Source organism: Phalaenopsis equestris, unplaced genomic scaffold, assembly GCF_001263595.1.
Source record: "Phalaenopsis equestris unplaced genomic scaffold, ASM126359v1 Scaffold000167, whole genome shotgun sequence".
NCBI lineage: Eukaryota > Viridiplantae > Streptophyta > Magnoliopsida > Asparagales > Orchidaceae > Phalaenopsis > Phalaenopsis equestris.
In genome coordinates this window covers 810,204-837,185 of record NW_018164609.1, presented here as the reverse complement: position 1 = coordinate 837,185, position 26,982 = coordinate 810,204, and the positions used below count along the sequence as shown (strand labels likewise).

The window sequence follows — 26,982 nt, the reverse complement described above, 5'->3', positions numbered from 1 at the left end:
AGAGAGTGTGGGTGGGGGAAGTGGAGGCGAGCCGAGCAGCGGGGAATCGAGAGATCGTGAGCGGGAGAGGTGCTTCGATCGCGAGCGGGAGAGCGACTTCTTCGGTCGAGCAGAGGAGCAGGAGAAGTTTGTCGAGTGAGGGAGGCGAGGCGAAGGGAGATCAGCGGGATCGAGGGAGGCGAGTGAGGCCTCGGCGAGTCTTCTGCGTGAGGGAGTCGAGTGAGGTAGCGGGAAATAGGATCGAGCTGGAAAGTGCGGGAGACTGGGTTCCTTCGTCGCAGGGAAGAGGCGAGCCGGCGAGTGCAGCTCTGCGGCTTCGGTGCGGGAAGAGGAGACGAGGCAAGTGAAGGTCTCGGTGCAGAGGGGGAGCTCGGAATCTCGTTCTGAGGAAGAAGAAGGCCGAATGCTTTCAGTGGGAACTTTGTATCCGGAGAATTGCAGAGGAACGTTATAGAATATTGGTGCGCGAAATTAATGAATTTCCAAACGGAGGAGGAGCTTTATTTAGCAAATAAGAGCTCCCAATTAAATTTCATTAAAATTGAATTAAATATTTCATTTGAAATTCAAAATTCAAATTACTTAACTCTTGTTCAGGCTCGATTCCAGCCTGAATCGAATCCGTCAAACCTCGGTTGAGCCCGGGCCCACGTACTACTAATAAAAAAAATGCATCGATTTCCGTGTTAGTTGCTTGCGTGCGAAACCATAATGATATGGGTGTCTTTTTTAGCTAAAGTTGACGTTCCGGACGCGTCGGCGTGGTCCGTTTCGTAATCCGGGATCGTCCGGAAGAGTTTGCCGACGGGCGAGTCAAATCAAGTCAAAGTCGTGTGTGGTGCAGTGAGTGTGTGAATTGCGGCGTTCTCGAGTAATCTAGTCACAAAGGGTTCACCTAAGGCTGTTTGATTCTATAGGAACTCATTTTCAGGCCCTCTACATGTTGGTCCTTAGCCCTTGCAACTAGAAGTTGAGTGCTTGGAATCACTCATGCGAGTTCTTCACAAAAATGAGTCAAGAAGTGGCTTGAAGTTCTACGGTAGGTGGACTTCATTGCTAGTCCGCTAGGATAGTCAACAAGGAACTCCTAAGGCTAGATTATCGGTTCTAAGAGTAGGAAACTAAGACCTCACTAAAAATGAGGTCAACACATATATATAAACATCACATTGTGATATGATCTTGTTATTAATGAAATTCCACAGTAGTATGTATATATGATTCATGACGATATGAATATTATTAAAAAGTTAAGAGTAGTCCTAGCATGTTGCAAATGCAACATTCTATGAATAAGAATTTTTATAAGTATGCATGATTCATATGCATTAATTCTAGAGGAAGGGAATGTTACACTCTTAAGAGAATTGTAGTTATACCCCCTTTACAATAGTTTGGATTATTTTCTAGGCATGGCATCTTAGTAAATGATCAAAGATGAGTTACTGAAATATTTACTAGTTAGATTGCATGATTCCTAAACAAAAAATTGAATGAGCTATTTCCTTGCTAATATTTATTCTTATCAAATAATACTATCACGATATGAATAATTCTTTCATTACATATATATGATGATAAATGGTCATCAAACTCATAATTTACAGTATAATCCATGATTGGCCTACTATATCTATGTAGTTGCCAAAATATCCTTAAAATAAGGAGGCTTGTTATTTTTTAATTGCACTTAGACATTTAAGTATAGCGTTGTATTTCTTTTTGGTCATATTCATGTTTTTCTCTTCAATCACAAAATATTTTTTTGTTCTTTTAAATCTTTAATTATTATAAGCCTAACACTTTTTAATCAAATATGGACAAAAGTAATATGCTTATTATAAGTAGTAGGAGATTATTAATTATATATTTAATTACTTGTGATACAAATGGCATTAGACCATGATGTATAGAAAGGTATAATTTAGATGGTTTTTAACTATAGGTCTTTCTTAAACAATCCTTCATTATTTAAAGATCTAAATTTGTTTTGATTTGATTTGGAAATAACACTCTAATTTCATAGGAGTTGACACAAATCCAAACCTCACACCATGCAATCCCTAGTAAATCCTTGTGAACTAGCATGCATCGAACCTTTGAAGGAAATTCCTCGAGTTAAATGCTAAGTCATGCCAATTTCCTTTCAAACCTCACACAATGCAATCCCCAGTAAATCCTTGTGAACTAGCATGCATCGAACCCTTGAAGGAAATTCCTCGAGTTAAATGCTAAGTCATGCCAATTTCCTTTCAAACATGAGATGGTGCAAGCTTAGGGCTTGTCTGAATGAAGAAGAAGATTATGAATGTTCTCCATCACTTTCTTTTCTTTGATTTGCCCTAGAAATCTCACTTGACCTCCTTCGCACAAATTCTTACTTCATTAATCTTGTTCTATTGCTATAGAATTATGCCTTTAAACACCCAAGCTATATTTGCCATCACCTTTCATTTTTGTATTCATGCTCAATGTTTGGTGTTCAAATCTTGAAAAATGCCATTGGTCCCCCTTTCTTGCTTTTGCTCTTGTTCCGGCTCCCACTGTATTCAACTTTCACTAAATCTCACATGCTTGGAGCTTGCACTTCTTAAATTATTTTATTTTATTAATTTTATAAAAAATATATATTACCGCTGATATTGTTTATAAAATATTATCACATACAAGAAATCTCCAACTCTTGTGAATTCATTTCAATGACACTCGTCTTTATTTTTTTATCTATTAATATTTCTTTGTCATTCTTCTATGGTAAGGGTATTGTCATTTAAATTTCATTAGTCTGGATGGATTCAAGCGATAACCTTAGCTATTTTTTGGTATTTTAATTGCTTGAAGGTTCTCCATTATCTTTATGATATTTTAGTAAGTACTAAATTAGTTAGATTCATTAATTTATCAAGTTTATATCATTTGATTAATCATAATTAATTAATCATCATTTTTCTTAATGAATTTATGGGTTTTACAATCTACATCGATTTAAATCATCTTGTAGCTTTCTAGTAATTTTGTTCCTACTCCGTTCATTCTTTTTCAATTTTTTTACAATGATACTAATTTTTGTCATGTTTTATTTAGATTATCCTTTTCATATCAAAATGAGACATAATAGTGTCGGACAATCTGTTCACATGTTTCTCACCAATACTAGTTTGTCTTAATTGTCATATAATATAAATACACGTCCATGATCTTCGAAATAGATTCATCATAATTATCAATTAGAATGCGTACATCATTTAAGTAATTAAAATAGATTACACGTCCAAGAAATTTTATGAAAATTTATGCGTAAATTGTTTTTAATGTACATCGTGAATATTTTCCTCCTTTTTTTCATTTGAAAGTTGGCTATAGCCTCACACATTCTTTTTTTTTTCTCTAAAAGATAGTTAATACAATATCTGATGAGCTAATAGCTCAGTGAGATTGATAATTTTGATACAAGATTCAAAATGCATGAAAGAATAACATGCTGCATGTTGATTTTTTAAATTAGCATAGGCATTAATAATTGTAGGCATGACTGATTGATTGCATTAATTTAAAAGGAAGGGAAGCTTTTATAAGTAAAAGTGTACCTATTTGCATAAAAATAAACCACAACTTCTTAAAAAGTCATTATTTTAGGCATTAAGGTAATCAATTTTTATTATTAACTTGCTTTTTTTCATTCCTTTTATGTTCTTTTTTGTGTATAATTTTAAAAATATCATGTGATATTTATAGGGTTTGACATATTTGTAACATTATGCTATCACTTAGCCCATTTTCTAATCATTTATCAGTGGCCCATCAATTTAAGATTGGATCATAATGTGTCAACTTTTAGTAAAGAGAGCCTTGAACTCTCTTTTGATCCCTATTGAGGCTTACTATTTCAACCTTTTCACCTGCCGTACATAGGTTATTATCGTCATTTGCCAACCTGTCCCACACTACTTGACCTTTCATAGTCTTTTTTTTTTCTTTTTAGCATAATGATGAGCCTTTTAAAATGTTCAACATTATTATGCACTTATTATCGATTAACCTATATTGATATGCATTAAGATAAAATATGAAATATATAGGTCTATATTTTTTTATTTTATTGTACAACATATTATTAAATAATATGCTTGAGTGATATAAAAATCATTAAATTTTTTTAAAGAAGTGATTACATTATAAGAAAATCATATTACTAGTCACATCAAACATTAATGATGTGCTGAATATGAAGAAATTTCATAAACATTAGGCTAATAAATCATTTGCTTTTTATATTAGAGATTGAATATCTCACTAATATTATAGGATTTTTTTGGGGACAAAATTTGTTATTTCTATTTCTCTAAGTTTTTTTTAATAGCTTACTAGAATAGCAAAATTCTCAATTACGTGCCAGTTTGTAAATCAACAACTCAAAATAATATATATTTTTTTAGTTTGGAGGAATGTCTCGCATTCACGTCATTAAGCCTACAACTAGAAACAATGAAAAACTATATTGTTTAACTAAATTTTTTAGCTTTTCTCCTTTTTGTTTCGTCCTTTTTCTTTTTCCTTTCTCCTTTTTCTTCTTTCTTTTTTTTTCTCTTCTATTTTATTCTTCTTCTCCTTCTCTTTCTTTTATACTCCCTTTTTTCTTTTTTTTTCACTCTATTTTTTTTACCCTATCTCCCTTTCTTCTTTATGTATTCGATTACAATATAGTTTTATAAGAGAGATAATGATAATCATATGGGAATGATTGAGAATAAGGATAAGTATGAATAAAATTATATATATATATATATATATATATATATACATATAAATGTTTAAAATTACATAATTGGGTATTGAGGTGTAAGCCTTTAGGTTTTTTCTATTCATGAGGTGAGGTATAAGCCTTGAAACGGTTTAAAGTGTAAGTCTCACAATTTGAAAATTGTATAATCAAAATAAATGGGCAAAAGATGTACTAGTGTCATAATTTATAAATTTCTGAAAGGAAGATTTTAACATCTCGCATTATAAAAAGTGATAAATTGTTCAAATATCAAAATAATAAATAAGATAAGTTTAGAATAAAAGATTTCAAACTCCTATTGTCCAATATAATAACATCCATAAATGTAATTAAAATGATAAAAAGTAATCAAAGTCCTCAATGCTCTCTTCACTAAGTGGTTTTCATTTGAATAATATCATAATACATAGCTTTCTCTCAGGTCTCTTTGTCAGTTGAGTCTAATTTCTCCCATTTTTTTATTTTTTCTTCAACCTCGGTTGTCTTTCTTTTTCCTATTACTTATAAAAGATTAGTCAATAAAAAATGAAAATTTACATTCAAGAAAAATGTCAAATACTTAAATTTAATATATATATATATATATATAGAAAGCCCAAAAAATGTTAATATATTAACTAGAAAGAAAGATACAAATACATTGTGTTGAAGGGCCCAAACATGACACCCAGTTCACACCAAAACCACAATTGATTTTAAAACTAGAAAAGACAGAAAAGTATAGTAGAGACATAAAGAAAAAACCTAAACATGCTGAAATACAAAGTATCAGGTGGCTGGAGAGCAATCCAATTTGGTTTTGCCTCTTGCCTCTGCCTCTTTTGCCTCTGCCTCTGGTTCTAGGAAAGGAACAAGCTAATAAGTTGGTAAGATGATTGCCATTGCCAGTGGTAATCAATGTATCATCCAATATGTTCCCTAGCTGAAGTCTGCCTCCATTCTTCTTCTTCCTTCTGGAATATACTTGTCATTCCTCTTTTGAAGATTGGCTCACCTGATCTTGCTCTACCGTGTGGTGGAGATGTGCAGATTGTTGAACATTAGAAGCAGCAATATGTTGTACCGGCTGATCTGCTATTGGATCAAAGAAGCACTCTCGTGTGTCTTGGCATGTGAGGGAGTCTTCTTCAATAACATTGGGTGGTGTAAGCACTACTGGATCTGTAGTTGTAGTATGTTCTTCTTTAGGAACTGCGGTGTTGGGAAGAGGATCGGGTTGCGTTTTCTCAATTGGGATAATAGGTGGTTGTTCTTTTGTGATATTCAATTTTAGATGAGGATGTAAACAATAGCAATTAGTAGAGCTGTGACCAGCCAAACATACTACAATGAGAGCAATAAGGAGCGTGTGGTTCGATTTTAACATTTTGCCAATACCCGTTGTGAGTGGTTCCAATCCACACCTCATCCGGAGTTGGTTGAGTGATATTCCTCTCAACTAACACACAAGCCACAGAGGGTCTGATGACAACAAGCGTAGGACTATCAACCCTGAAAGACTTACTGTAAGCAGTTGTTAATGACTAGAGAATTTCCAAATTGAACAGATGTAATTTTAACCCCAGAAATTTTATCCAAACTGGAATGATAGGGGACTCCGCCTTTGGATTGAAATCAACAACCCACTTCAGAATTTTCATATAACGGTTGTCGATCTTGATAACTTTCTGAGAAAAGATGCGGGTATAATCAACATCATGAGACAACTGAATCAGTATGTGCCGACCGTCAAGTAAACCAATATTCCAACTGCCCAATAGTTTCAAAGCCTCAAACTCTTTCCGAATGATCTCCAATTTTGGGTTACCATAAAGAAATTTTCCCATAGAGCAAAACACCAAGAGGACGCGAGAATACTAGTTTCAACCTTTATGAGAATAAGAGCAGACTTCCCATTTTTTTCCCCAATTTTTTTATGAAGGTGTGATCACCACCACCTTCAAGAGTAAGAGCATCGTTGAGGAACATTGCAAGATTTACCTACACGGAAATCAGTCTCTGATTCTGAAAGAGGAGCATGAGTAGCAATCGAGATGTCACCGGCAAGTGCAGTAGCATAAGAACGGATAGTCATCTCTGTCGACAAGATTCTGTTGGACAGGAAGGAAGTGGGGAGACGTCGTCTGAAAGGAAATGCGAACACTTTATTCTCATATATAAATCACTGATATGATGGCATGTATTCACATAATAAATGATCATATTTGTCCTTCAATTCTCTTTTTTAAACTTATATTTTTCAATGTCTTGTTGTACATGATATATACTACAGAATTCATCATTAAGGTTGTTGGATGGTTTCATTTTTTTTGTGTGAACTTGATTATATGTGCTCCAATTACCCTCACATCTAGATGATGAGCATGTAAGTCTTAGTACTTCAATACAAACTATTGGAGCTTTCAAATACCATCACCAAATTGGATTGCCATTCAACTATATTTAAAGAAAATTATGTAATTATAAATTAAAAAAATAATATTTGATACTCAATCCTTGTCTCAATGAGCAAATTAAATATTAAAAATTTTACCTGGAGAGAATTTTGCAATTATATTTTTTGCTTGTTGTGGCCCAAATAAACTTTTCTTATTCCTAAATGGAAAAAGTTTCATATTAGCTATTCTCTTTTTTTGGGTCTGTTATCATTCTATCCATATAATGATATAACCTTAACTTGATCTCATGATTGGTGGATTTGTTTTTAACATATTGAAATTAGCTGTTGAGGAAATATTCAGTTGCATGCAAATGACGGTGTAGCTAAAACTCCCATTTTTCATCAATAATATCCCAAATCTCTCTATAACTGATCTTTTCACTTCCTATGTTATGGATTATTAAATCATTGGCCTCATCCATTGTGTTGAAAATAAAATTCGAATCTGACTTATTCTCTTCATCCATCATCCTTAGGACTTGCACTAATGATCTAGTGGTTGTTATTGTATATGTGATACTAGACCATAACCTTTATTTTAAAATAAGTTTTTCAACTTCTTTTCTCTCATGTTTCTTAACCCACACACAAATAAACCAATTAGTGGGAGTGAATATCGCTTTCAGTGGTTGTCTAGCTTCCAACGTACTTTGTAAAGTGAAAAAAAAAATATAGTAAATTTTATTGCAGCAAGGTGTAGAAGTTCTTTTTTAGAATTTTTTTTCATTAAAGATAACACTCAAGAATGTTTGTAAATAAATTTACTATCCTTTTTGGTTTTGGTCAGAGCATTTTTATGGTGAGGCAATTCACCAATATTCTCTAATATCAAGTATATATAATGTGCAACACAATGTGTCTAATATAATTGGTTTTTTCTTTTCTATCAATTTATTTTCAACTGTCCTATAAGTACTTGCATTATTTATCATAATTTGAACTATCAAATGCTCACCAATTTCTTCTACCACTCTATCAAACAATTAAAAAAATGTATTCTGCATCCTTTGATAAAAAAAATCTATAAATTTTAAATAAAGTGTTATAGAGATTATTGATTAGAATGTTAATCGAGTTTTTATTCATATGTCTGAATCGAGTTTTTATTCATATGTCTGACGACTTATTAGACAGGTTTATTACTCCAGTTCGACTCTTTATTCTCTTTTCTATTATCTCTGTATTAATGAATTTTTTTTAACACCCATGTCCTCAAGTTATACATATACAGGGTTTTAAATCTCGACCATAAGCATCAATAGAATGGATCATATTAAAGTAAGGAGATGTTGCCACATTGGATGCAATAACATTCTCATAAAAAAATCTACCACTATCCATGCAGACACATTTGTGTGCTTCTCTAACGTGTTCTGGAGATATCTTCTGAGCTACAATTGCCCCTTCTTTGATATCATCCTCCACATTCATCATATACTGATCTATGGACCTGTTATTAGACACTGGTTGTAGAGATGATGAGGAATCCTTGACACTCATTCACTTCCATAGTAATAGCCGACATCAAATCTATCATCAAACTTTTTCTGTGCAAGATCTTTTGACATCATTGATTTTTCGTGTAAGATTGAATTTTTTCTTTCATTGCTTCTAGCATTTTAGCATATGGTGCAATATTTTCTATGTGAGCAAAAGAAGTGCTTATTTATCCTTGTAACATCTCATTTAATTGCGGGCACTATAATTGTATTTCTAGTAAACATGTGTTTTATCATTGCCTCCAACATTAACTTGCACACTATGCCTTACCCAATGTAATTTTTTCTTGCATCTAAGTATTTCTCACAAAACTTGAAAAGCCTTTAATGAAAATATTATTTTAAAATTTAAATAAATTGGAAGTATGAAACTCGTGTAAATTTTCAAATAAAATGCAATGTCAATATTCTCTAAAAGAAGAACTCTAAAGTACAAGTAAGGGAGTTCTATAAGAAAATAGCATCAATGGAAAATTATATTCATTAAAGTTTATGAAATTATCATAAAAAATAGTTTTATTTTCTCGCATAATTACAAACAAAAAAAGGGCTACTTACATAACCTAGGAAAAGATTGAGACTTGGGGATATGTTTAAAGAATATTAAATTACAAACAAATTTCAAGGCATTACAACAATCCTATGGTTCAAAATAATATGTTCAAATTCCAAGTTATGCTTCATGATAGTCTACTCGAGTGACTAAAGAATGGTATTAGCATTTGTATTGCTGAAGTTTTCATTTAGGTTATGAAACAAGAATACAATGGTGGAACACCGGATAAACTACTTGAAGAATATAATATTAGGGCAATCTCGATGTTGTGGGTATGTTTGGTGGATGTAAAATGAACTAAAAATTTCTATTTCTATATGGATATATACATTGACAAAAATTGCCTGTATCGATAAAGAAAAAAACACCTATCTATTTGTAGAGCATTTGTGTTTGCAAACATAAAATTTAATAAAGAAATAAATTGCATCATGAAGGCATATTGATAGGCATTTATAAACATGATGAGCTCAATTTTCATTTGTTTTTTCCCTAAAAAGGTGTCAACGAATCATTCCTAAAAAAACTTCCGACCTATTAATATGCTCATTGGAGCTTTAAAAAATTCCACTAAAGTAATTAATAATATACTTGAAGGGTGTAGTAGGAGGTTTTTGTCGTGACCCAGAGAGCAACAAGACGAGGCAATGGCGTGGCTGTAGTAGTGCAACAACAAGTTGTAGTTGATTGTGGCGACATTCAGGATAGTTGGATTAAGTAGTGGCAAGGTCGGTCGGTGCAGTGGGTAGTTATCTCGAGAGCAGTAAGGGGGAGGCGGTGGTGTGGTTGCAATATGTGAAATATCAAGCTGCAGGTCTATAATTGAGTTGTAAACGAAGCAACATGTGGCTGGGTCAACATTAGTGTTTGGAGTATCAGAAGGTGTTGGTGTTGGTGTCAGCAACATCGTGTAGTGTAGTAGGCAGTGTTTCTAGGCTCATAACATGGGTGTGAGAGGGAGATTGGAGGCTTGCGAGTTGGAACGAAACATGTATGCGCGTGTAAATATAGAATTTGAAATATGAGGCATGCACCTCATCAAATCTGAGGCTTATTGCACACCTCAATATAGCTCAGGTGTACGCCTCGACGTAATTTTTTCCACTATAGCGGAGAGGTGCATTGTTCCCTTCTTATTTTTCTTTATTATGTTTTTATTTTCTTTCTATTTCTCTTTATTTTGTTTTTATTACTTGTGAGTGTCCTTGTAATTGAGTATATATATCCCTCATTTATATCAATAAAATTTAAGCTACTATATTCACAAATTCAACATGGTATCAGAGCCACTTATGCAGCCGCTGAACACCCCTCCAGCTGCCGCCGACCTTCCCTGCACGGTTTCGTAGCCGTCGGCGTCCTCTTCAGCCGCTTGCAAGTGCAAGTCCTATCTACGACTTCCCTTCCCTGCAACAAAAATGACTGTCCCTGCAGGTCCTTCCCGACTTCCCTGTGGTGGAGAATCCCGCCGACTGTCCCTGTTGTTTCCCTTCCCTAAAGCAAGACCCCTATTCTTGCAGGTCCTTCCCGGTTTGCCTGTGGTGGAGAATCCCGATGGCTGTCCCTGCATGTCCTCCCTACAGGCTTCCCTTCAGGCTTCCTTCGGCTGCGATGTTAACTACAAGTTTATCCTCAGTCGGTGACCCTTTGAAACCCGTCAATATCTTGGAATCCCAACCACATCTCCTTTGACTCAGTCGGAATCATCGCGGTTTCCTCCAACACCAAAACAATATCCAAAGGAGCCCTTGATTCCACCATAGGATCGACTCAAAATTTCGTTCCTCTGCAGACTGGGGGACTACGAACTTGAATTTCTTGATCACAACTTATAAATTGAACGACGACAACTTTTTCCAATCGTCCTAAGCAGTGTCTTTGTTCATGAAAGTACGCGAAAAACTCAATCACCTCACAGGTATGACCTGTGAGCCTCCAAAGACTAACTCAACTTATTAAGCTTGGGAAGTGAAGAACTTTATGGTCATGTCATGGCTGATCAATTCCATGGAAACATTAATTGACCATTCATATATGTTCCTCCTATCCGCTAGTGCCCTCTGGATGACAATCCGTGATACCTACTCGGACGCAGGGAACTTCGACCAACTCTATGAGTTCTTTAGGAAGATCCGAGAGGCAAAATTGGGATCAAAGACCGTGACCCAGTATTATAATGATATGGAGGCATTGTGGATGAAATGCAACCTGTATTACGACCACACTTGGAATTCTCTAGTTGATCTCTCTCTTTCAGAAGATTGTAGAAAAAGAGTGCATATTTTAATTCCCGGCAGGCCTCAAAAAAGAACTTGACGAAGTCTGGGGCCATATTCTTGGTCGGGAGACTGTCTTTCGCTCGCGCTGCTTTCACCGAGATTCACCGTAAAGAAAGCCAGAGACTTGTCATGCTCAACACTTTTTTTCCTTCAACCAAATCGTCCGCCTTGTTCTCTAATAGTGCCTAACCCTCTGCCATGCTACCCCGGTTAGGTCACCCTACTTGTGATTACTGTTATAAACCCAACCATACTCGTTATAAGTGTTGGAAGCTCCACGAAAATGGACACACAAACCTTCGGCCCAAACCTCTATTGCAAAGGGCCTCAATACGACATCAAAGTTTACCACGGTTCAACCGGCTCCTTGCCGGAACATTCCAGAATCCTCCGACACTCTGAAAAGTCAGATAGAGCGAATTGGTCAAGCTACATGGATCCAATTAGTTAAGCTGGTCCATCGACCTCCCACATTCGTCAAGGTATTGTTCCCATCACACCACATCTACCTTCTCTAGTCCATAGATCATTGATTCAGCTGCCATAGACCACATGACTAGATGCTCAGAAGCTTTTTCGACATACTATCCATGCTTTGACAAAGATACAGTCAGAATTGCAGATGAATTTTGTAGTTTTATTGCTGATAAAAGGTCGGTAATTCTAACTACTGGTGTAACACTGGAATCTGTTACATGTTCCACTGTTGAAGAATAACCTTTTATCCATCAGTATTGTTTCTCAATTTGATTTGAAGGTTTCAACATCACATCACTCGCAGTAACAGTAACGACAGAGACAATAAAATCAGACACCAAAATCTGTCTTGTGATAGCTTTCTCTCCACGTGGTACAAATATATCCTTAGAACCATCCTTATTCACTTGATTTTTAGATTTCAAACTAGGGTGAAGCTTATGACATTTATTAGGAGTATGCCCAAACATCTTACAATGAGAGTAATAAGAAGGTCTATGCTTTATGATGATTTGTTGCCAATATCCATTATGCATTGTGCCAAACCAGACTTCAGTAACATCAGACAAAATAATCTCTTTCCACAGGTATTCTGGCCACGAAATGTTTGGTAAGGTTGAAAGTGGGTAGATCTAGCTTCATAGGGTCTCCAAGTATGACACCAATAGAGTAGAGAACCTGATGATGAAAAAAATGCAGCTTGAGACCAGGTAAGCTAAGGTACAGTAATACAGTAAGAGGTTCATGATTGGGGTCAAAATTAGGAGACCACTTGAGTAGCTTCATTGGTTTACCGGCAATGTTAAGATTTTTTTTGGAGAAAATACGAGTGTAGTCTTCATGCACGGTTAACTGAATCAAAATCTCATCCATGAGCCCTACTTTCTACTTTTCTGTTAATTTGAGATCATCAAAACTTTTCCTGATAACTTACATAGTTGGGTGTCCCCACTGAAATTTTCCGATGAGGGCAAATTTGAATTTGTCAGTGAAGGTTGAAATTTCTGACTCAAAGAAAAATAGTGCTGCATTCCCACTCTTTCTGCTTGCATTCTTAATAAAGAGACAGTCACCTGTACCATCACGATTCTCCTTGTAACTTAAGGGGAAGACAACCGCCGTCTCCCCTGAGGATTACTCACAATGTGGGCAAAAAATGTTTTACTAGGCTCAACCAAAGGAGGAAGCTCCATCACAGCAAAGAAAAGCCCTGCAAGTCGAGCCGAGGGCAAAAAAGGACGAGCAAAAAAAGACGAACCACAGATGTCGAAACCGCAGTTGCAATCTCAGCAAACCACAACTAGACGAGGCAGAAGACACAAACCACAGAAATGGCGCGGAGGAAATGAAGAAACCGCAGAAGCACGCTGCAGTTTCGTCGCTGGGCGCGAATCAGCGCGAAAGAGGGGAGGATGCGAGTAGCTTCGTGCTTGATGGTGGAGAACCGATTGAGCCTTGAAGCGAAGAACCGGCCCACCAAACCCTAGTCGAGCTGCTCTGGTGCGGATTGCCCTAGTCGTTCGAAGGAAGGGAGGATGCGAGTAGCTTCGTTCTTGAAGGTGGAGAACCGATCGATGTTTGCGCGTAGGAAGCGAGACGCTGGGGCTCGATGAGGCTCTGCTTCTGCGCTACTCTCTTCGAGCACGACTAGGCGACGAGCTGCGACCTTCCCGTCTTCTTCGAGCAAGACGAGACTACATACTCATCTTTCATTTGTCTGCCCATGCATTAATTTCCACTTTTTTTTTGCTTTTAAGAGGCGATAGCCCTTTTATTTCATTTGTCGACTTGCACTTAATCATGTGTTACCAAGTTGTATTTTTAGGTTGACAAGGCTTTGCAAAGCATGGAGGAGGAGGCTGAGCGTATATATAAAGAAGAACAGGGCTTGCTTCTTGAAGATGATTCTGCTTCTATGAGAGATACAATGTAAGTTCATATATATATATATATATGTTCATAAATATATATATATATATATAGATACACACACACACACACACACACACACACACACACACACACACACACACACACACACACACACACACACACACACACACACACACACACACACACACACACACACACACACACACACACACACACACACACACACACACACACACACACACACACACACACACACGTTTCAAGGCTATATAAATGCTAATTATTTAGTAAGCCTTCTATTGGATGAATTTTATGACGTGCTTGGGATGCAGGATTTTATCTAATCTCAGCTCTCTAAGGTCGTGCTAAATTTTAAATCACAGGTTTGAGAAGGCAGAGTTTATTCTAAGGGAAATGGAGCGGATGGCGGAGCAAATTAAAGCTATAATCCAAGCTTTTAATTCCAAGCAGGTACATTCCTGACGGGTCAAATGAGCTACATTATTTTAATGCCTCATCACTTTATTGCTTTGTTTAGGGAGGTAGCGTGGATTTGGATGATAGTATGACTCCGATTGATGCTGCTGTCCACATATTGAATAACCAGCTCAGTTCCTTGATGTGGATTGATGAAAAGGTCAGTAAATGTTAATGTTACATTATGGAAGAGATTATTTTTTTTGGAAGATTTATTGCTTTGAATGCACGTTTATTATTTTGTGATATTTCAAAGAATTTTTTCTCCGTTTAATTTTCTATGGTCAAAATGATGTCAAAAGATGCTACTGATATTATTTTGACATCAAAGGGCTGCTGACAGCGGAGTTTTATTCTCATTCGAAACTGTGTACTTATGTATCAGTGCATGGCCATTACCTTCTCTAACTTTTTGTGATCAGAATCAGCAAAACTAAATGCTTACTAAGCTTCCTTACTGTAACGCCCAAAAGTTTAGAAATCAAGTAAGTTCGGCAATTTGGAAAAACATCCTAATTTTTTCATCTCTCGGAATTCGATCGAAACAATTTTATAAAAAATTATGCTTGAAATCGATGAATTCCATATAAAGCACTATCATGAATTATTAACGGATTAAGAGATTTAAAATGTTGAAGTTATAAGTATAATTAAATTAATTAAACTTTATTTAATCCCAATCCCTCCCTTAATATTGTAGCCTGACTGTTCTTAGTCGACTTATTTCACAATTCTCAGCCACGGATTGAGAGATCCATTGAGATTACCTCAAATGTCGCATTTTTTCTCTTATTCCTGTTTGATTTCACTCGACAGTGAGGAACCCACAACCCTGCACTGTAGCAGGCGAGAATCTGCAGGCAATCGAGTTCCGTAGAACATGATTCGGGGTTCGGGGGCAATTTCTGTAAGCACGAATCTTTCTCTCATGTTAATTGAGACATTCTTTTCTTTCCTTACCCTTATGTATTGAAGTTTGCTTTGTTTTTCTTGCATTTCTCATTTTTGGTAGCCGTTTGAGGCGCCAATTTTGTGGTGGAAGTGTCGTAAATGATTTTGTGAGCTTCTGAAAATGTTTTAGCACGAAATCATTGAGGAGAAATAAGGTTTGAGGTGTTAGGAAGGATTGGGAAGATATATAAGTGGTTCGGGAAGGATAAATTTATGTTGAGAAACCCTTTTAAGGTATGTTTTGACATTTAATGCTAGTTTTTATGTTAGTCATGATGGGGACCAAATTCTATAAAATTCTACAATGCTTATGAATTCCCAGGCTGTCTATACAAGGCGGCGAGTTCGAGACGAGCGCATGTGAACTCGCCGTAGGGCTGTTTTGTAAAGTCAGATGAAATAATTTTGTGCTAATTTAAGAACAATAATCTTCTATAGGTTTCATATGATTTTTAGTTTAACACAAATATATTTAGAATTTTCTGCATATTGTAAATGGATACCTGCAATTGAATGTATGAATGCATGTTTACTTCTCTTACGATACATGTGATGCTATGCTCATACTATGATACATGACTATACTTATGATATTAATTGCTCTCATATATTCATTTGTTATGTTTCATGCCTATGATACATGTAGTGTCTTATAAATGCTTGATGCAGGAATGATGATTTAAATGTCTTTTACATGAGTACTGACAAGTACACTTTGTAGGGATGTAGTATTCCCGACTCTTGATATTTATATGGGGGCGAAACTCTGGTAATTGTGGGTGCATGAAGCTATTGATAACTGTTATATTGAGAAAATTTCAATATTTATCGATAGTTAATATAACCTTTGGGGCAGTGCCACGACATATGATGAAAGAATACATAAATAATTGAGTCCTATATATTAAACAAGTGATATTATTATGAAATGATCTCTATGAAATGACATCGCTATGATTACATGCGATAAAATGCTCGTGAACATGCCTATGAATATGTTTTTGATTATACTTGTGATTTCATGCTTATCACATACGTATTTATATTATAGTCTTGATTTTTATACTACTTGTTCTCTTTTCATGTATTATATTATACTAGCATGTTATGACTTGTGTGTAGACATGTACAATTTCATACGAGCAGACACGTTTATTTTTTATTTATAAAATCTTATGTTAGCCATGATTATTTTTTTAAGCATGTTTTTGCTCATTCTTTGTTGTTGTCTTTCAAGTGGGGGCGAGGAGCGCCAGAGCAAGTAACCAAACGTGTCTTTGTGTAGCTTTTGCACGATAGTTTTGAGAGCTTTGTACACTGTTAGTTGTGTTTCGATTTTGCATATTCTTCTAAAATTTTCTTGCATTTCTCTTGAACTTCGGAGGGGATTTAATGCATGGTTAAATGTTGTGTCTTTCGGCAAGATGTTGCTTCATCTTGTTTATTGTTTCACAAGACACTTGATTGCAAAACTTACATATGAAATACTTTTTATTGGATGTGCTTATTGTACATTGCTATGCAAAGTCATTCTTGCTGGTGCAACTACTATCGGTTATACAATCCCCATTCCTTTATAAATCAATAACTAACACTACACATCAAAACTAACAAAAATATTAGATCAAAATCAATGCAAATTTGCCGATTTTATTGTAGCTACAGTGAAATTATTGTTGCTACAGTAAACCTGTTGTTGCTACAGTGAAATATGCGATTAATTCCTTATAAAACATTAACACCCACGTGCTTAGTGCTTACAAAATAAAATCTGGTTGAGTTTGTCGAAGTAGTCGTTCTACGTGTGAAAGGCTTTGTAGGATCTTCTACAACCTACTGGTCACGTGTGCGAGGGACGAAGTAGACGCTGCATCCGAGATTGCGGTATCTTTTGATGGTCACGTTGCATGCAAGAAACGAAGCAGACAATATAGGAGGAAGTGGTTGCGGGATCTTCTGCTGTGTGAGAGATGCCAACTGGTTCTTCTGCTGTGGAAGGTCTTTTGTTGCGGGAGAGGCGCAATTCGGGTATGTTAGGGAAGTTAGGGTTTTATTTCCTTTTTTTTAATCTAATATCAGAGCGCATGCCTCCGTGGGGCGTAAACTAAGCTCATTGGCATCAAAAGCATGCTAAGGTGTACGCCATGTGAGGATTGTGCTTCCCTCATCTGCTTGGGGTGATATGGCTCATGCCTTGCATAGTGGCACACCTCAGAAATGCCTTTTAAAACCTTGATCTTAACGACTATTGTATTTCAAATTAAAAGATCATTTTTCACTAAGTTTTATCATTGTTTAAAAAAAGTTTTTGAGGCATGCGCCTTGAGGCTGAAGCCTCATTAGTACGGGCAAGGCATACACTTTGAGTTGAAATGCCTCGAGGCGCTTGAGGCAGCACTCATTTGTTTAATAATATTAAATTATGTATTTATTTTGTTGATATATTTTAACTAGTATTATATAATTATATAATAGGCACACCAACGACTCATCACAATAGAGATTAAGAGTTAGAGTTCTGTTTGGGTTCTTTGCTTATTTAATATGTTGAGTATTGTCCTGAGCTTGTTTGCTGAAGTGCCTTAGCTTCAATTTCATGTTGTCTCAAGCCCTTTCGCTGAAATCTTGTAGTGTAGATCCATCGGAGCATCTCTGCCGTGCATCACCTTCTTCTACGTCGTCGGAGTCTTCCTTTTGTCAACCTTAATCATCCTCTTTTATGTGTCTTCTTCTTTTTTTGCTTTTGTCTTTCTCAATATTTGCTTGCTTGAATATAAATTTATTTTTTATAGGGTTCCTCTTATGGGTAATAAGATTCGTAGTAATTCTTTTGCATGTTTCTTTAAGATTATTTTTGTTAAAAATATGCATTTGTCCATCATCACATGAGGAAAGGTTCGTGTTTTCTTTTGTTATGATCATCTCTGTATGTTTGGTCTAGGGGTAGTTCTATGCTCCTTTGATGTTGTTGTTGTTGTTGTTGTAAATTTGCTCAAATTTTATTAAATGCTAAATATCACTTGCCCAAATTTGCTTGATAGTTGCTTTATATTTTAGTAAGTTTCAAAAAAAAGATATTAGTTGTAATGTTAATGCAGATTCATTTTAAATTTATTTGATAAATTGTAATACTAATTTGATATACTGTAAGGCATCTAAGAAAACTTCTTTCATAAAAAAAAAAAAGTGTATTAAAATCATTTATTCTCTTAATTTTTAATTTTTTTAGTAATGCTAATCAAAGAACCTTGCTTTATGCTTGGCATGAATTTTATTTAAATCTTGTGCACGTCCTATATTTAAGTATTACATGAGACACTCTAATGTTTTATTTATAATTATTTCATTTGTATTTTTTTTTTCTTTTATATTTGAACTTCCTTAATTAATTGTAATACTAATTTGATATACTGTAAGGCATCTAAGAAAACTTCTTTCATATAAAAAAAAAATTGTATTAAAATCATTTATTCTCTTAATTTTTAATTTTTTTAGTAATGCTAATCAAAGAACCTTGCTTTATGCTTGGCATGAATTTTATTTAAATCTTGTGCACGTCCTATATTTAAGTATTACATGAGACACTCTAATGTTTTATTTATAATTATTTCATTTGTATTTTTTTTTTCTTTTATATTTGAACTTCCTTAATTAATAACTATAACACTATTAAGTTCACTATTTTTTTTTTAAATGATATTATTATTATTATTTTATTTGAATGGGCGGCGACACTAGAAAAAAATGTCTTAGAAGTATGATGCTCAAGTTGAAGTGTTAGGAAAAGGTAAATATAAGTGATGTTTACTTAAAATGCAGATTTTTGGTTAAGCAAATTATTGTTAATGTTAAGCTACTTGAATTTTACTTGATTGTTGCAAGATAAATGTTGGAGCACGTAAGGAAATGTCAGATGAAGTCAATAAAGAATGTGTTGAATGTCACGTCCCAATTTGATAAGCTTCGAATTGGCCAAGTCAAGAATTGTTGTCGGACGGTATTAATATTTAAATAATTATCAATAAATTTTTAGGACCTTACAATATATAAACGAGCCACTAAGAAACCATGAGTATATTGTACAAATATCAAAACATTCAAAAATAATAACTAAGTCTGGAGATAACATCTCAAACTAACATAAAATTGTATATCACTATCTTAGAAAAAACATTACAAAAATGAACTGCAATCATATCATCATATGATATTTATCAGCTGTAGTCCACCTCCTGTAAGTCAAGTCCCTCGTATTAGAAATAACATTCTATAATTTTTCTTTTCTTGAAATAAAACATTAGATTTAACAATAGGTTTTCACGATTTAATGAGCAATTCTAATCTTAATATGCATTAGATTTATATGCAAATGCTCCATATGAATAACCAAAAAAAATGTAATTCATTTACCTTATAAAATTCTTAGCTTTTCATTTAAATCTATGCATTCTCGTTTCGATTTTAGTATTGACCATTTTTAATATCTTTAAAAGTCATATCTGGATTGTCATCATATCTGAATATATCATCAAAATTATACCGATACGTACCTTAAAAAATTTGCACCCGAATGTACATCTTTATCATTTTCTTTATCATGCATGAGTACATCGCATCCCCTGCAAGTATCATATGGGAGTAATCTTGTATGAATTAAACATTTACATTTCATTTATTTTAATTACGTTCATTTAAGGTCATTGAAATTAGCATTTTTCATTTTCAATTTTCAATTAATTCATTTCTATAATTCTTTCATTCATAATATGCCTTAAATTATAAAATCAAGTATAAGAAGTAATAATGCAGTTGTTCATTAAGAAAACCTTGAGCTAATACATATAAGAAAATAAGTACTCACTTGAAGATTTATATTACCTCTTCAATGGTTATCCCTTCACTACACTATGTTGTTAATCTATTATCAATCTTAAATCTAAATACTTTTCTTCCACACTTCCTAATTAAATAAAAAAAGTAATAACATTAATTTAATTATATATATCATTAATTCTAATAATAATATATGCCTTAACATGTATCTTATAGGCTTTCAGATCGATCTCCTTCCTTACTCCCAGACAAAGTTTTCTCCCCCTCCCTAATCTCAATTAACGTATTTCACTTTAACATATTAAATATAAATATATATCAATTTAATGCATATAAAATTTCAATAAACAATTCTAACACAATAACTTACCTTATTTTGCAAATTAGCGTTTCACAAAGCTTCGACTCTCCATTTCACGCACGCAATTCTTCCTATTTCCTCGTACAGTAATTTCGTGTAACTTCATAATATTTGGGATTTAAATAGCTTCGATTTTGATTCAATAAGATTTTGCATTAAACACACACACAAAATTTTATTAATTTGTTTAAATAGCTTCCATTGAACATTTTATTAAACTTACCTTTAACTAAGGTTGATTGCTCTCCCCACATACACGAAGGTCCCTTTTTTCTTCCTCTATGCGAGCACATCGCATCTTCGTCTTCCTTTGTGCCAACACAATGCCTCATCTTTGTTTGCGGCTTAGTCTACGACGTCCCCTCCTTCCTCTACACACGAGTACAATTTCATTGCCTCATTCGACTAGGGCTTAGTGTCAAAAGGCTCGACTGATCAACCCGCATGCACATAAGGTTTACTCCTCTATTTCCTCCTTCCTCTTGACAAAGCCGCACACTCCTTCCTTCGATTTCTTCTCTTACTAATTCTTGTTCTCCTCCTCCCGTCTTCACTCACAGAGAAGACGCTCGACTAAACAGTGTGTCGGATGAGAAGCTCCTTGACAAAGCCACAAATTAGGGCTGGAAATGACCTCACCTCCCTTCTTCCCTCTTTGACTTCTCTCTTTGATTTCTTCTTCTATTGCTCTCTTTCTCGTTCGCTCGCCCTCTGAAGGCTATGAACAAAAGGACTGTAGAAGTCCCTTCTCGATTCTAAAAAGTAACTGCTCAATTGTTATTTCAAATCGATACATCTTAGTTCAGGAGGAGAATACAGAGAGTGAGCAATCAAAAGAGGAAGCAACAGAGGAGCACCTGCATTTGGATGTGACGGAGTTGTCCCTCAATTCGGTGGTGGGATTTACCCCAAATCACACCATGAAGGTGAGTGGATGGATCAAGGAACTGTCGGTGGTGGTGTTGGTGGATAGTGGGGCCACACAACTTTATCTTAAATCAGGTAGTGGAGTGGGGTGAAGTTGGTAGCTACTGAAAGCTTCGACGTCATGATGGGTACAGAGGAAGGTGGAGAAAAATCGAGGAATTTGCAAGGGGATGACTTTGACACTACATGACCTACAGGTGGTAAAAGACTTCCTTTAGATTTGGGCAGCACGAATGTGATTTTGTGGATGAAGTGGCTGCGAATATTGGGAGAGATGATGGTGGATTGGAAGTCCACAAAGATGAAATTCCAAGTGGAGGGTAGGAAAGTGGTGCTGAAAGATGTTAGCTTATGCAAAATTGTGGTGTCGCTCAAAACCATGGTCAAGAGATTCGGGGAGTAGGACCGAGTTACTTGGTGGAGTTGCCGAGCATTGAAGAGGTCGAGATTCATAGTTGGCAGAGTTTTCGGAAGTGGTCCAACAGCTCCTACAACACTTTACTAATGCTTTCAAATTGCTAAGTAAGTTACTTCCTCAGAGGGAGCACAAATACACTATTACATTGAATGAGGGTGTTTCTCCCATTAGTGTCAAACCATATTAGTACCTCCAGATTCATAAGGATGAGATAGAGAAACTGATCCGGGAGATGCTCGAGGCTGGGATTATCAGGTCATGTGTGAGTTATTTTTCCAGTATCGTCCTGTTGGTGAAAAAAGGATGGTAGTTAGAGATTCTACCCGGACTACGGGCTTTGAACAAGGAAACGGTGCAAGGAAACGGTGTTGGATAAGTTTCCTATTCCTGTGATTGATGAGTTCTTAGATGAGCTTTATGGGACACATTTTCTCAAAAAATTGATATTAAGTTAGAGTACCACCAGATCAGGATGAAGCCAGCAGATGTGCACAAGACAACATTCAGAACATATGAAGGCAATTATGAGTTCTTAGTGATGTTGTTTGACCTCACCAACACCCCAACGAAATTTCAATCCCTCATGAATAGGGTTTTTTAACCGTATTTCTGGATATTTGTCTTGGTTTTCTTTAATGATATTCTGATGTATAGTCATACAGTGACAACATATGGGGCACCTGAGCACAGTTTTAAAGACGTTGAGGGAGCACTAGTTGTATGCTAACTTGAAGAAATTTTTTTTGCACAATTACTGGTAGAGTACGTAGGACATGTGGTGACCAGAACGGGGGTAACGGTGGATCAGTCCAAGATCAAGACTATGGTTGATTGGCCCTTATTAAGGAATTTGAAGGAGTTGAGAGGATTCTTGGGACAAACAAGGTACTTCTAGAAGTTTGTGAGAAGATATGTCACGATAGCATGACCATTAACGGAGCAGTTGAATAAAGATAATTTCAATTGGGGTGAACAATAGCACAGACATTTGAACATCTGAAAAGGGCAATGAATAGCGTACCGATATTAGCACTTCCAGATTTCAGTAAACCAATTATGGTGGAGACAGATGCATTAGGATACGGATTGAGAGCAATGCTCATGTAGGATCAGTAGTCGATTGCCTACTTCATCCTAGTTCTTCGGCCAAAGCAAGGCTGAAGTCAATATATGAACAAGAATTGATGCCTATTGTCTTGGTCATTCGGAAGTGGCAACCTTACTTGTTGGGACAACATTTTTTTTTGTTAGGACAAATCATAGGAGTTTAAAGTATCTTTTGGAGCAACAGACGGTGACTGAGAAATATCAGATATGTCTATCAAAGCTGCCAGGGTATTATTTTGAGATTCAGTATCGACCAAGATTGAAGAACAAGGCAGCTGACGCATGGTCGAGAAAGGTGGATGAACCCCGATTGACGTTCCTATCAGTACCCTTGGTCATGGATTAAGAAGCCTTGAGACAGGAGTGTGAAAGGGATAAGAAACTGAGGAAGATAAGAGCCTAATTACTACAGAATTCAAAGAGTCATTCGGGATATGCATTGAGAGGACAACAGTTGCTTCACCAGGGGTGATTCGTGCTATCCAAGTCGTTGGAGTATATTCTCAGATTATTGCAAGAGTTTCATGGCAATACAATCAATTGACATTCAAGGGTGCAGAAGACTACAATCGTATGGCAGCAAAGTTTTATTGAATTGGGTTGCGCAGAGACGTGGACATGGTTGGAAAATGTGATGTGCGCCAACGACGCATGTACTTGACCACAATGCCACGGGGTTACTAAAACCATTAGTATTATCGGAGAAGGTTTGGGAAGAAGTAATGATGAATTTTATTGAGTGGTTGTTAGGGTTCGAAGGATTCACGATGATTTTGATCGCTTAAGTCAGCATGCACGTTTGATTCCTTTACGACATTCTTTCACTGCGGTCTCAGTCGCGGTGGCGTTTATTCGGGAAGTGATTACGTTTGCACGGGATATCGGAATCGATTGTATCGGATAGAGACAAGGTGTTCCTCAGCTATTTCTGGAAAGAGCTATTTAAGTTGCAAGAGATAGTCTTTAAAAAGATCATTGCCTATCATCCGCAGACGGAGGTGGCATGAGTGTGGAGACATGCCTGTATTGTTTTGTGTCCGATACACCAAAGTTATGGGCTAAGTGGATTGCATGGGCCGAATATTTGTATAATACTATGTAAGACACCGCAACACAGACAATCCCTTTCAAGATATTGTACAGACGGGATTCATCTCACTTGATTCATTATGGGTATAGCACTATATTGGTATCCAACATTGCTCAGTATTTGGAGGAGAGGGACAAGATACTAGCAAAGCTCAAGGGGCATCTTATGAGGGTTCAACAAATCATGAAGCGGAAGGCTGATGGACACAGGAGAGAGGTGCAATTCGAACCAGGGGACATGGTATACTTGAAGCTAAGGCCTTGCCGACAGGAGACATTAGTTAGGAGGAGGAGCGAGAAACTTTCATCGAGATACTTTGGGCCTTATGAGGTGATGTCATGCATCGGGGCAGTGGCCTACCGTTTGAGGTTACCACCGTCATCCACACTACCTGTATTATAGCTGAGACGTGCGATTGGAGATTATACACCCTTGCCTACACTACTGCAAACACTAACAAAGGACTTAAAGGTGATTTTGGAACCGTTAGAGATCGAAGGAGTGCACCGAGAAGTAGGGGTTGCGAATGAGGAATTGGTCAAATGGAAGGGGCTGCCAGACTATGAGGCAGCATGAGAGCCTTATAAGGTGATCCATAAGCGGTCCATTTTTCCAACTTGAGAACAATGTACCTTTTTTGAGCGGAGTAATGTTACACCATCTTAGCAAGTAGACGTGTCGGTCAACCTTTTACCGGCTGGAAGTAGTGGAACCGATCCACAGACGTGTTGGTCTTGGCGAAAGGAAGAAGGGAAGCAGATAGTAGGAGCCGTAGAAGAGGGAAAGGAAAGGGTGGGGTTTAATAGGTCCATAATCACCTATGTCAGGAGGAGAATTAAAAGAGTTTAGAGGGAAAGTTTTCAAATGCTTTGGGAGGATTCTGTTAATGGAAGAACCTATGGTTTGTTGTTTTTTTCTTCTTATGCATGTTTTTGTTTAGCTGCGGTTTTTTTTTTCTTTTTGTGTTGTTCTTAGGGTGTGGGAGAGCCTATCTGCTTCTTGAAAGTTGATCAACCTTGTATCTTGCTTGTTTGCTTTTAATTTTTGTAAGAGCAGTCCTTGTTTGTGTTTCTCTCACCTATTTATTGCCATTTCGTCATGGTTGGTTTGCTGATTTTGGTGTCAATGCTTATCAGTTTGGCAAAGCAAGCAGAGTTGTATATTGATGCCATGCAACGATATCAATGGGTCGAGCTTAGTGTTCTGTTGAATCTTGAATTGTTTGTTTGTGCATCAATTGCTATTTAGCACAAAGAAATAAGAGAGGAAATGCAAAATAAAGACAAGAGGATTGCAAAGTAATAAGCTTTAAAATTCTATTAAAATTCTATTATTGAAGGTTTGAGTACAAGAAGTTAAGTTAGATAATTTAATTTTCATGATTTGGGCTCTTCTCATCGAAAAATTATTCCATCAAGACACCAGACACAAAATTTGTGTCCGGAATCCAGTGGGCATGTGTCAGGTGGCAAGTGGGTCTCACTCCTCTAAAAAACTTGCCAACCAGTGCATTACAGTGGGGCCCACTTACCACGTGGCAAGTGCCTCCACTAGACTCCGGACGTAAATTTATGTCCAGTGTCCGGATGGAATAAGTGTTCCTTCCCATGACCTCTATTTATAGGTTTGGAATGTGGTTGGGGAGCATTAAAAAAAGCTACATCATGAAGTACACGAAGACAGTAAAGGGACCACGTGATATTCACTGGTTACTTGCTGTAAAACACTAGAGGTGTTTTGCACGAGTAGGGACTCGGATTTGCAGTTGACCGCCTGGGAGGAAGTCACAGATTCCCTTTGAGGAACCTGCAAAGTGAACGGGGTTTTTACCTTTTAGCCCCGGTGACCCACTACCTTATATGCCCAGCTGTAGTATACCTTCTGAGTGTTTTGCGGGTAATTATATTTTTCCTGCATAAATATCCTCCAATCATTGATATCTTCAAATTGCAACCAAGGAAACAAAAACAAACCTTTGAAAGATTTGCTATTGGTTAACTGCATTATAGGGGGTGTTAGCTAGTTCCCCTCTTATCCCAATATATATTGGAAATTTGTTGGCACTTGCGGCTGTTTTTTATTTTATTATTTTTTTTGTGGGTATTCTGGTCTTATGGATATCATAGATGCTCTTATCTCAAATAATTTCCTTCTGGACCATTTTTTCAGGCAAATGAATTTTCATCTCGGCTTCAAAAACTGGCCAATCGTGGCACTCAAGTCCGTAATGTGTCAACCTCAAGATTTTGGTTAAACTGATCATTTAAGAAAGATTTAGAGAGGATTATCATGCTCTAACTTCCCGAAAGCTGCAGCAGCTAAATGCAAGTTCAACGGTGCAAATTTATATTTTCAGTCCTCCATGCTTGAATAACGTAGTTACTGCCTTGAGTTTGTGAGTAGTAGATTTCAGAATGTTATCTTGAGTGTTTTGTGAAACTACCATATCTGGGTGGTGTCACTATGAGCTAGCAATCTACATTTTTATCTGCTTTCGGATTCAGGAAAAGGAGTTACCTGCCATTTTGATTCCATGAAAACAGGTATACTGAAATTTTTGCAGTTGTTCCCCCATTAAAACTTTTCTTTTTTAGAGCAATTGAATGCTATAAATGGCTTGTTAATTTGATTTTTATTGGAATCATAATACTTTAAAGTTCATAAGATTAGATTATCGCCATCGATAAAGAGTAATCATAGTTCACCATTTTTTTGATGTCATTGGAATCACTGAGATGGTACAATTGTTTTCACAATACATTGTCTTAATTTGGAGTTTCGTTGGTCCTTTGGTTAAACTTTACTAGTTTTTTCTGTTTTGAGATTTACAATTGTGTTGATTGGATGAAATTTATGATCCTATTAAGTGCCTCCTTATTTTGGGTTGTTGA

At 36.1% G+C, this 26,982-nt stretch overlaps 1 protein-coding gene across 1 annotated transcript in view; it reads left to right on the top strand.

Moving 5' to 3' along the window:
* Nucleotides 1–26,750, top strand: part of LOC110022120 (nuclear pore complex protein NUP62) — a 49,712-nt gene extending 22,962 nt beyond the window's left edge. The window contains exons 6-9 of the mRNA XM_020720921.1: nucleotides 13,860–13,963; nucleotides 14,311–14,398; nucleotides 14,466–14,564; nucleotides 26,261–26,750. Coding sequence (XP_020576580.1) covers nucleotides 13,860–13,963; nucleotides 14,311–14,398; nucleotides 14,466–14,564; nucleotides 26,261–26,350 — 381 coding nt within the window. The 3' untranslated portion in view covers nucleotides 26,351–26,750. The remainder of the gene's footprint in view (nucleotides 1–13,859; nucleotides 13,964–14,310; nucleotides 14,399–14,465; nucleotides 14,565–26,260) is intronic.
* The last annotated feature ends 232 nt before the right edge of the window (nucleotides 26,751–26,982 follow it).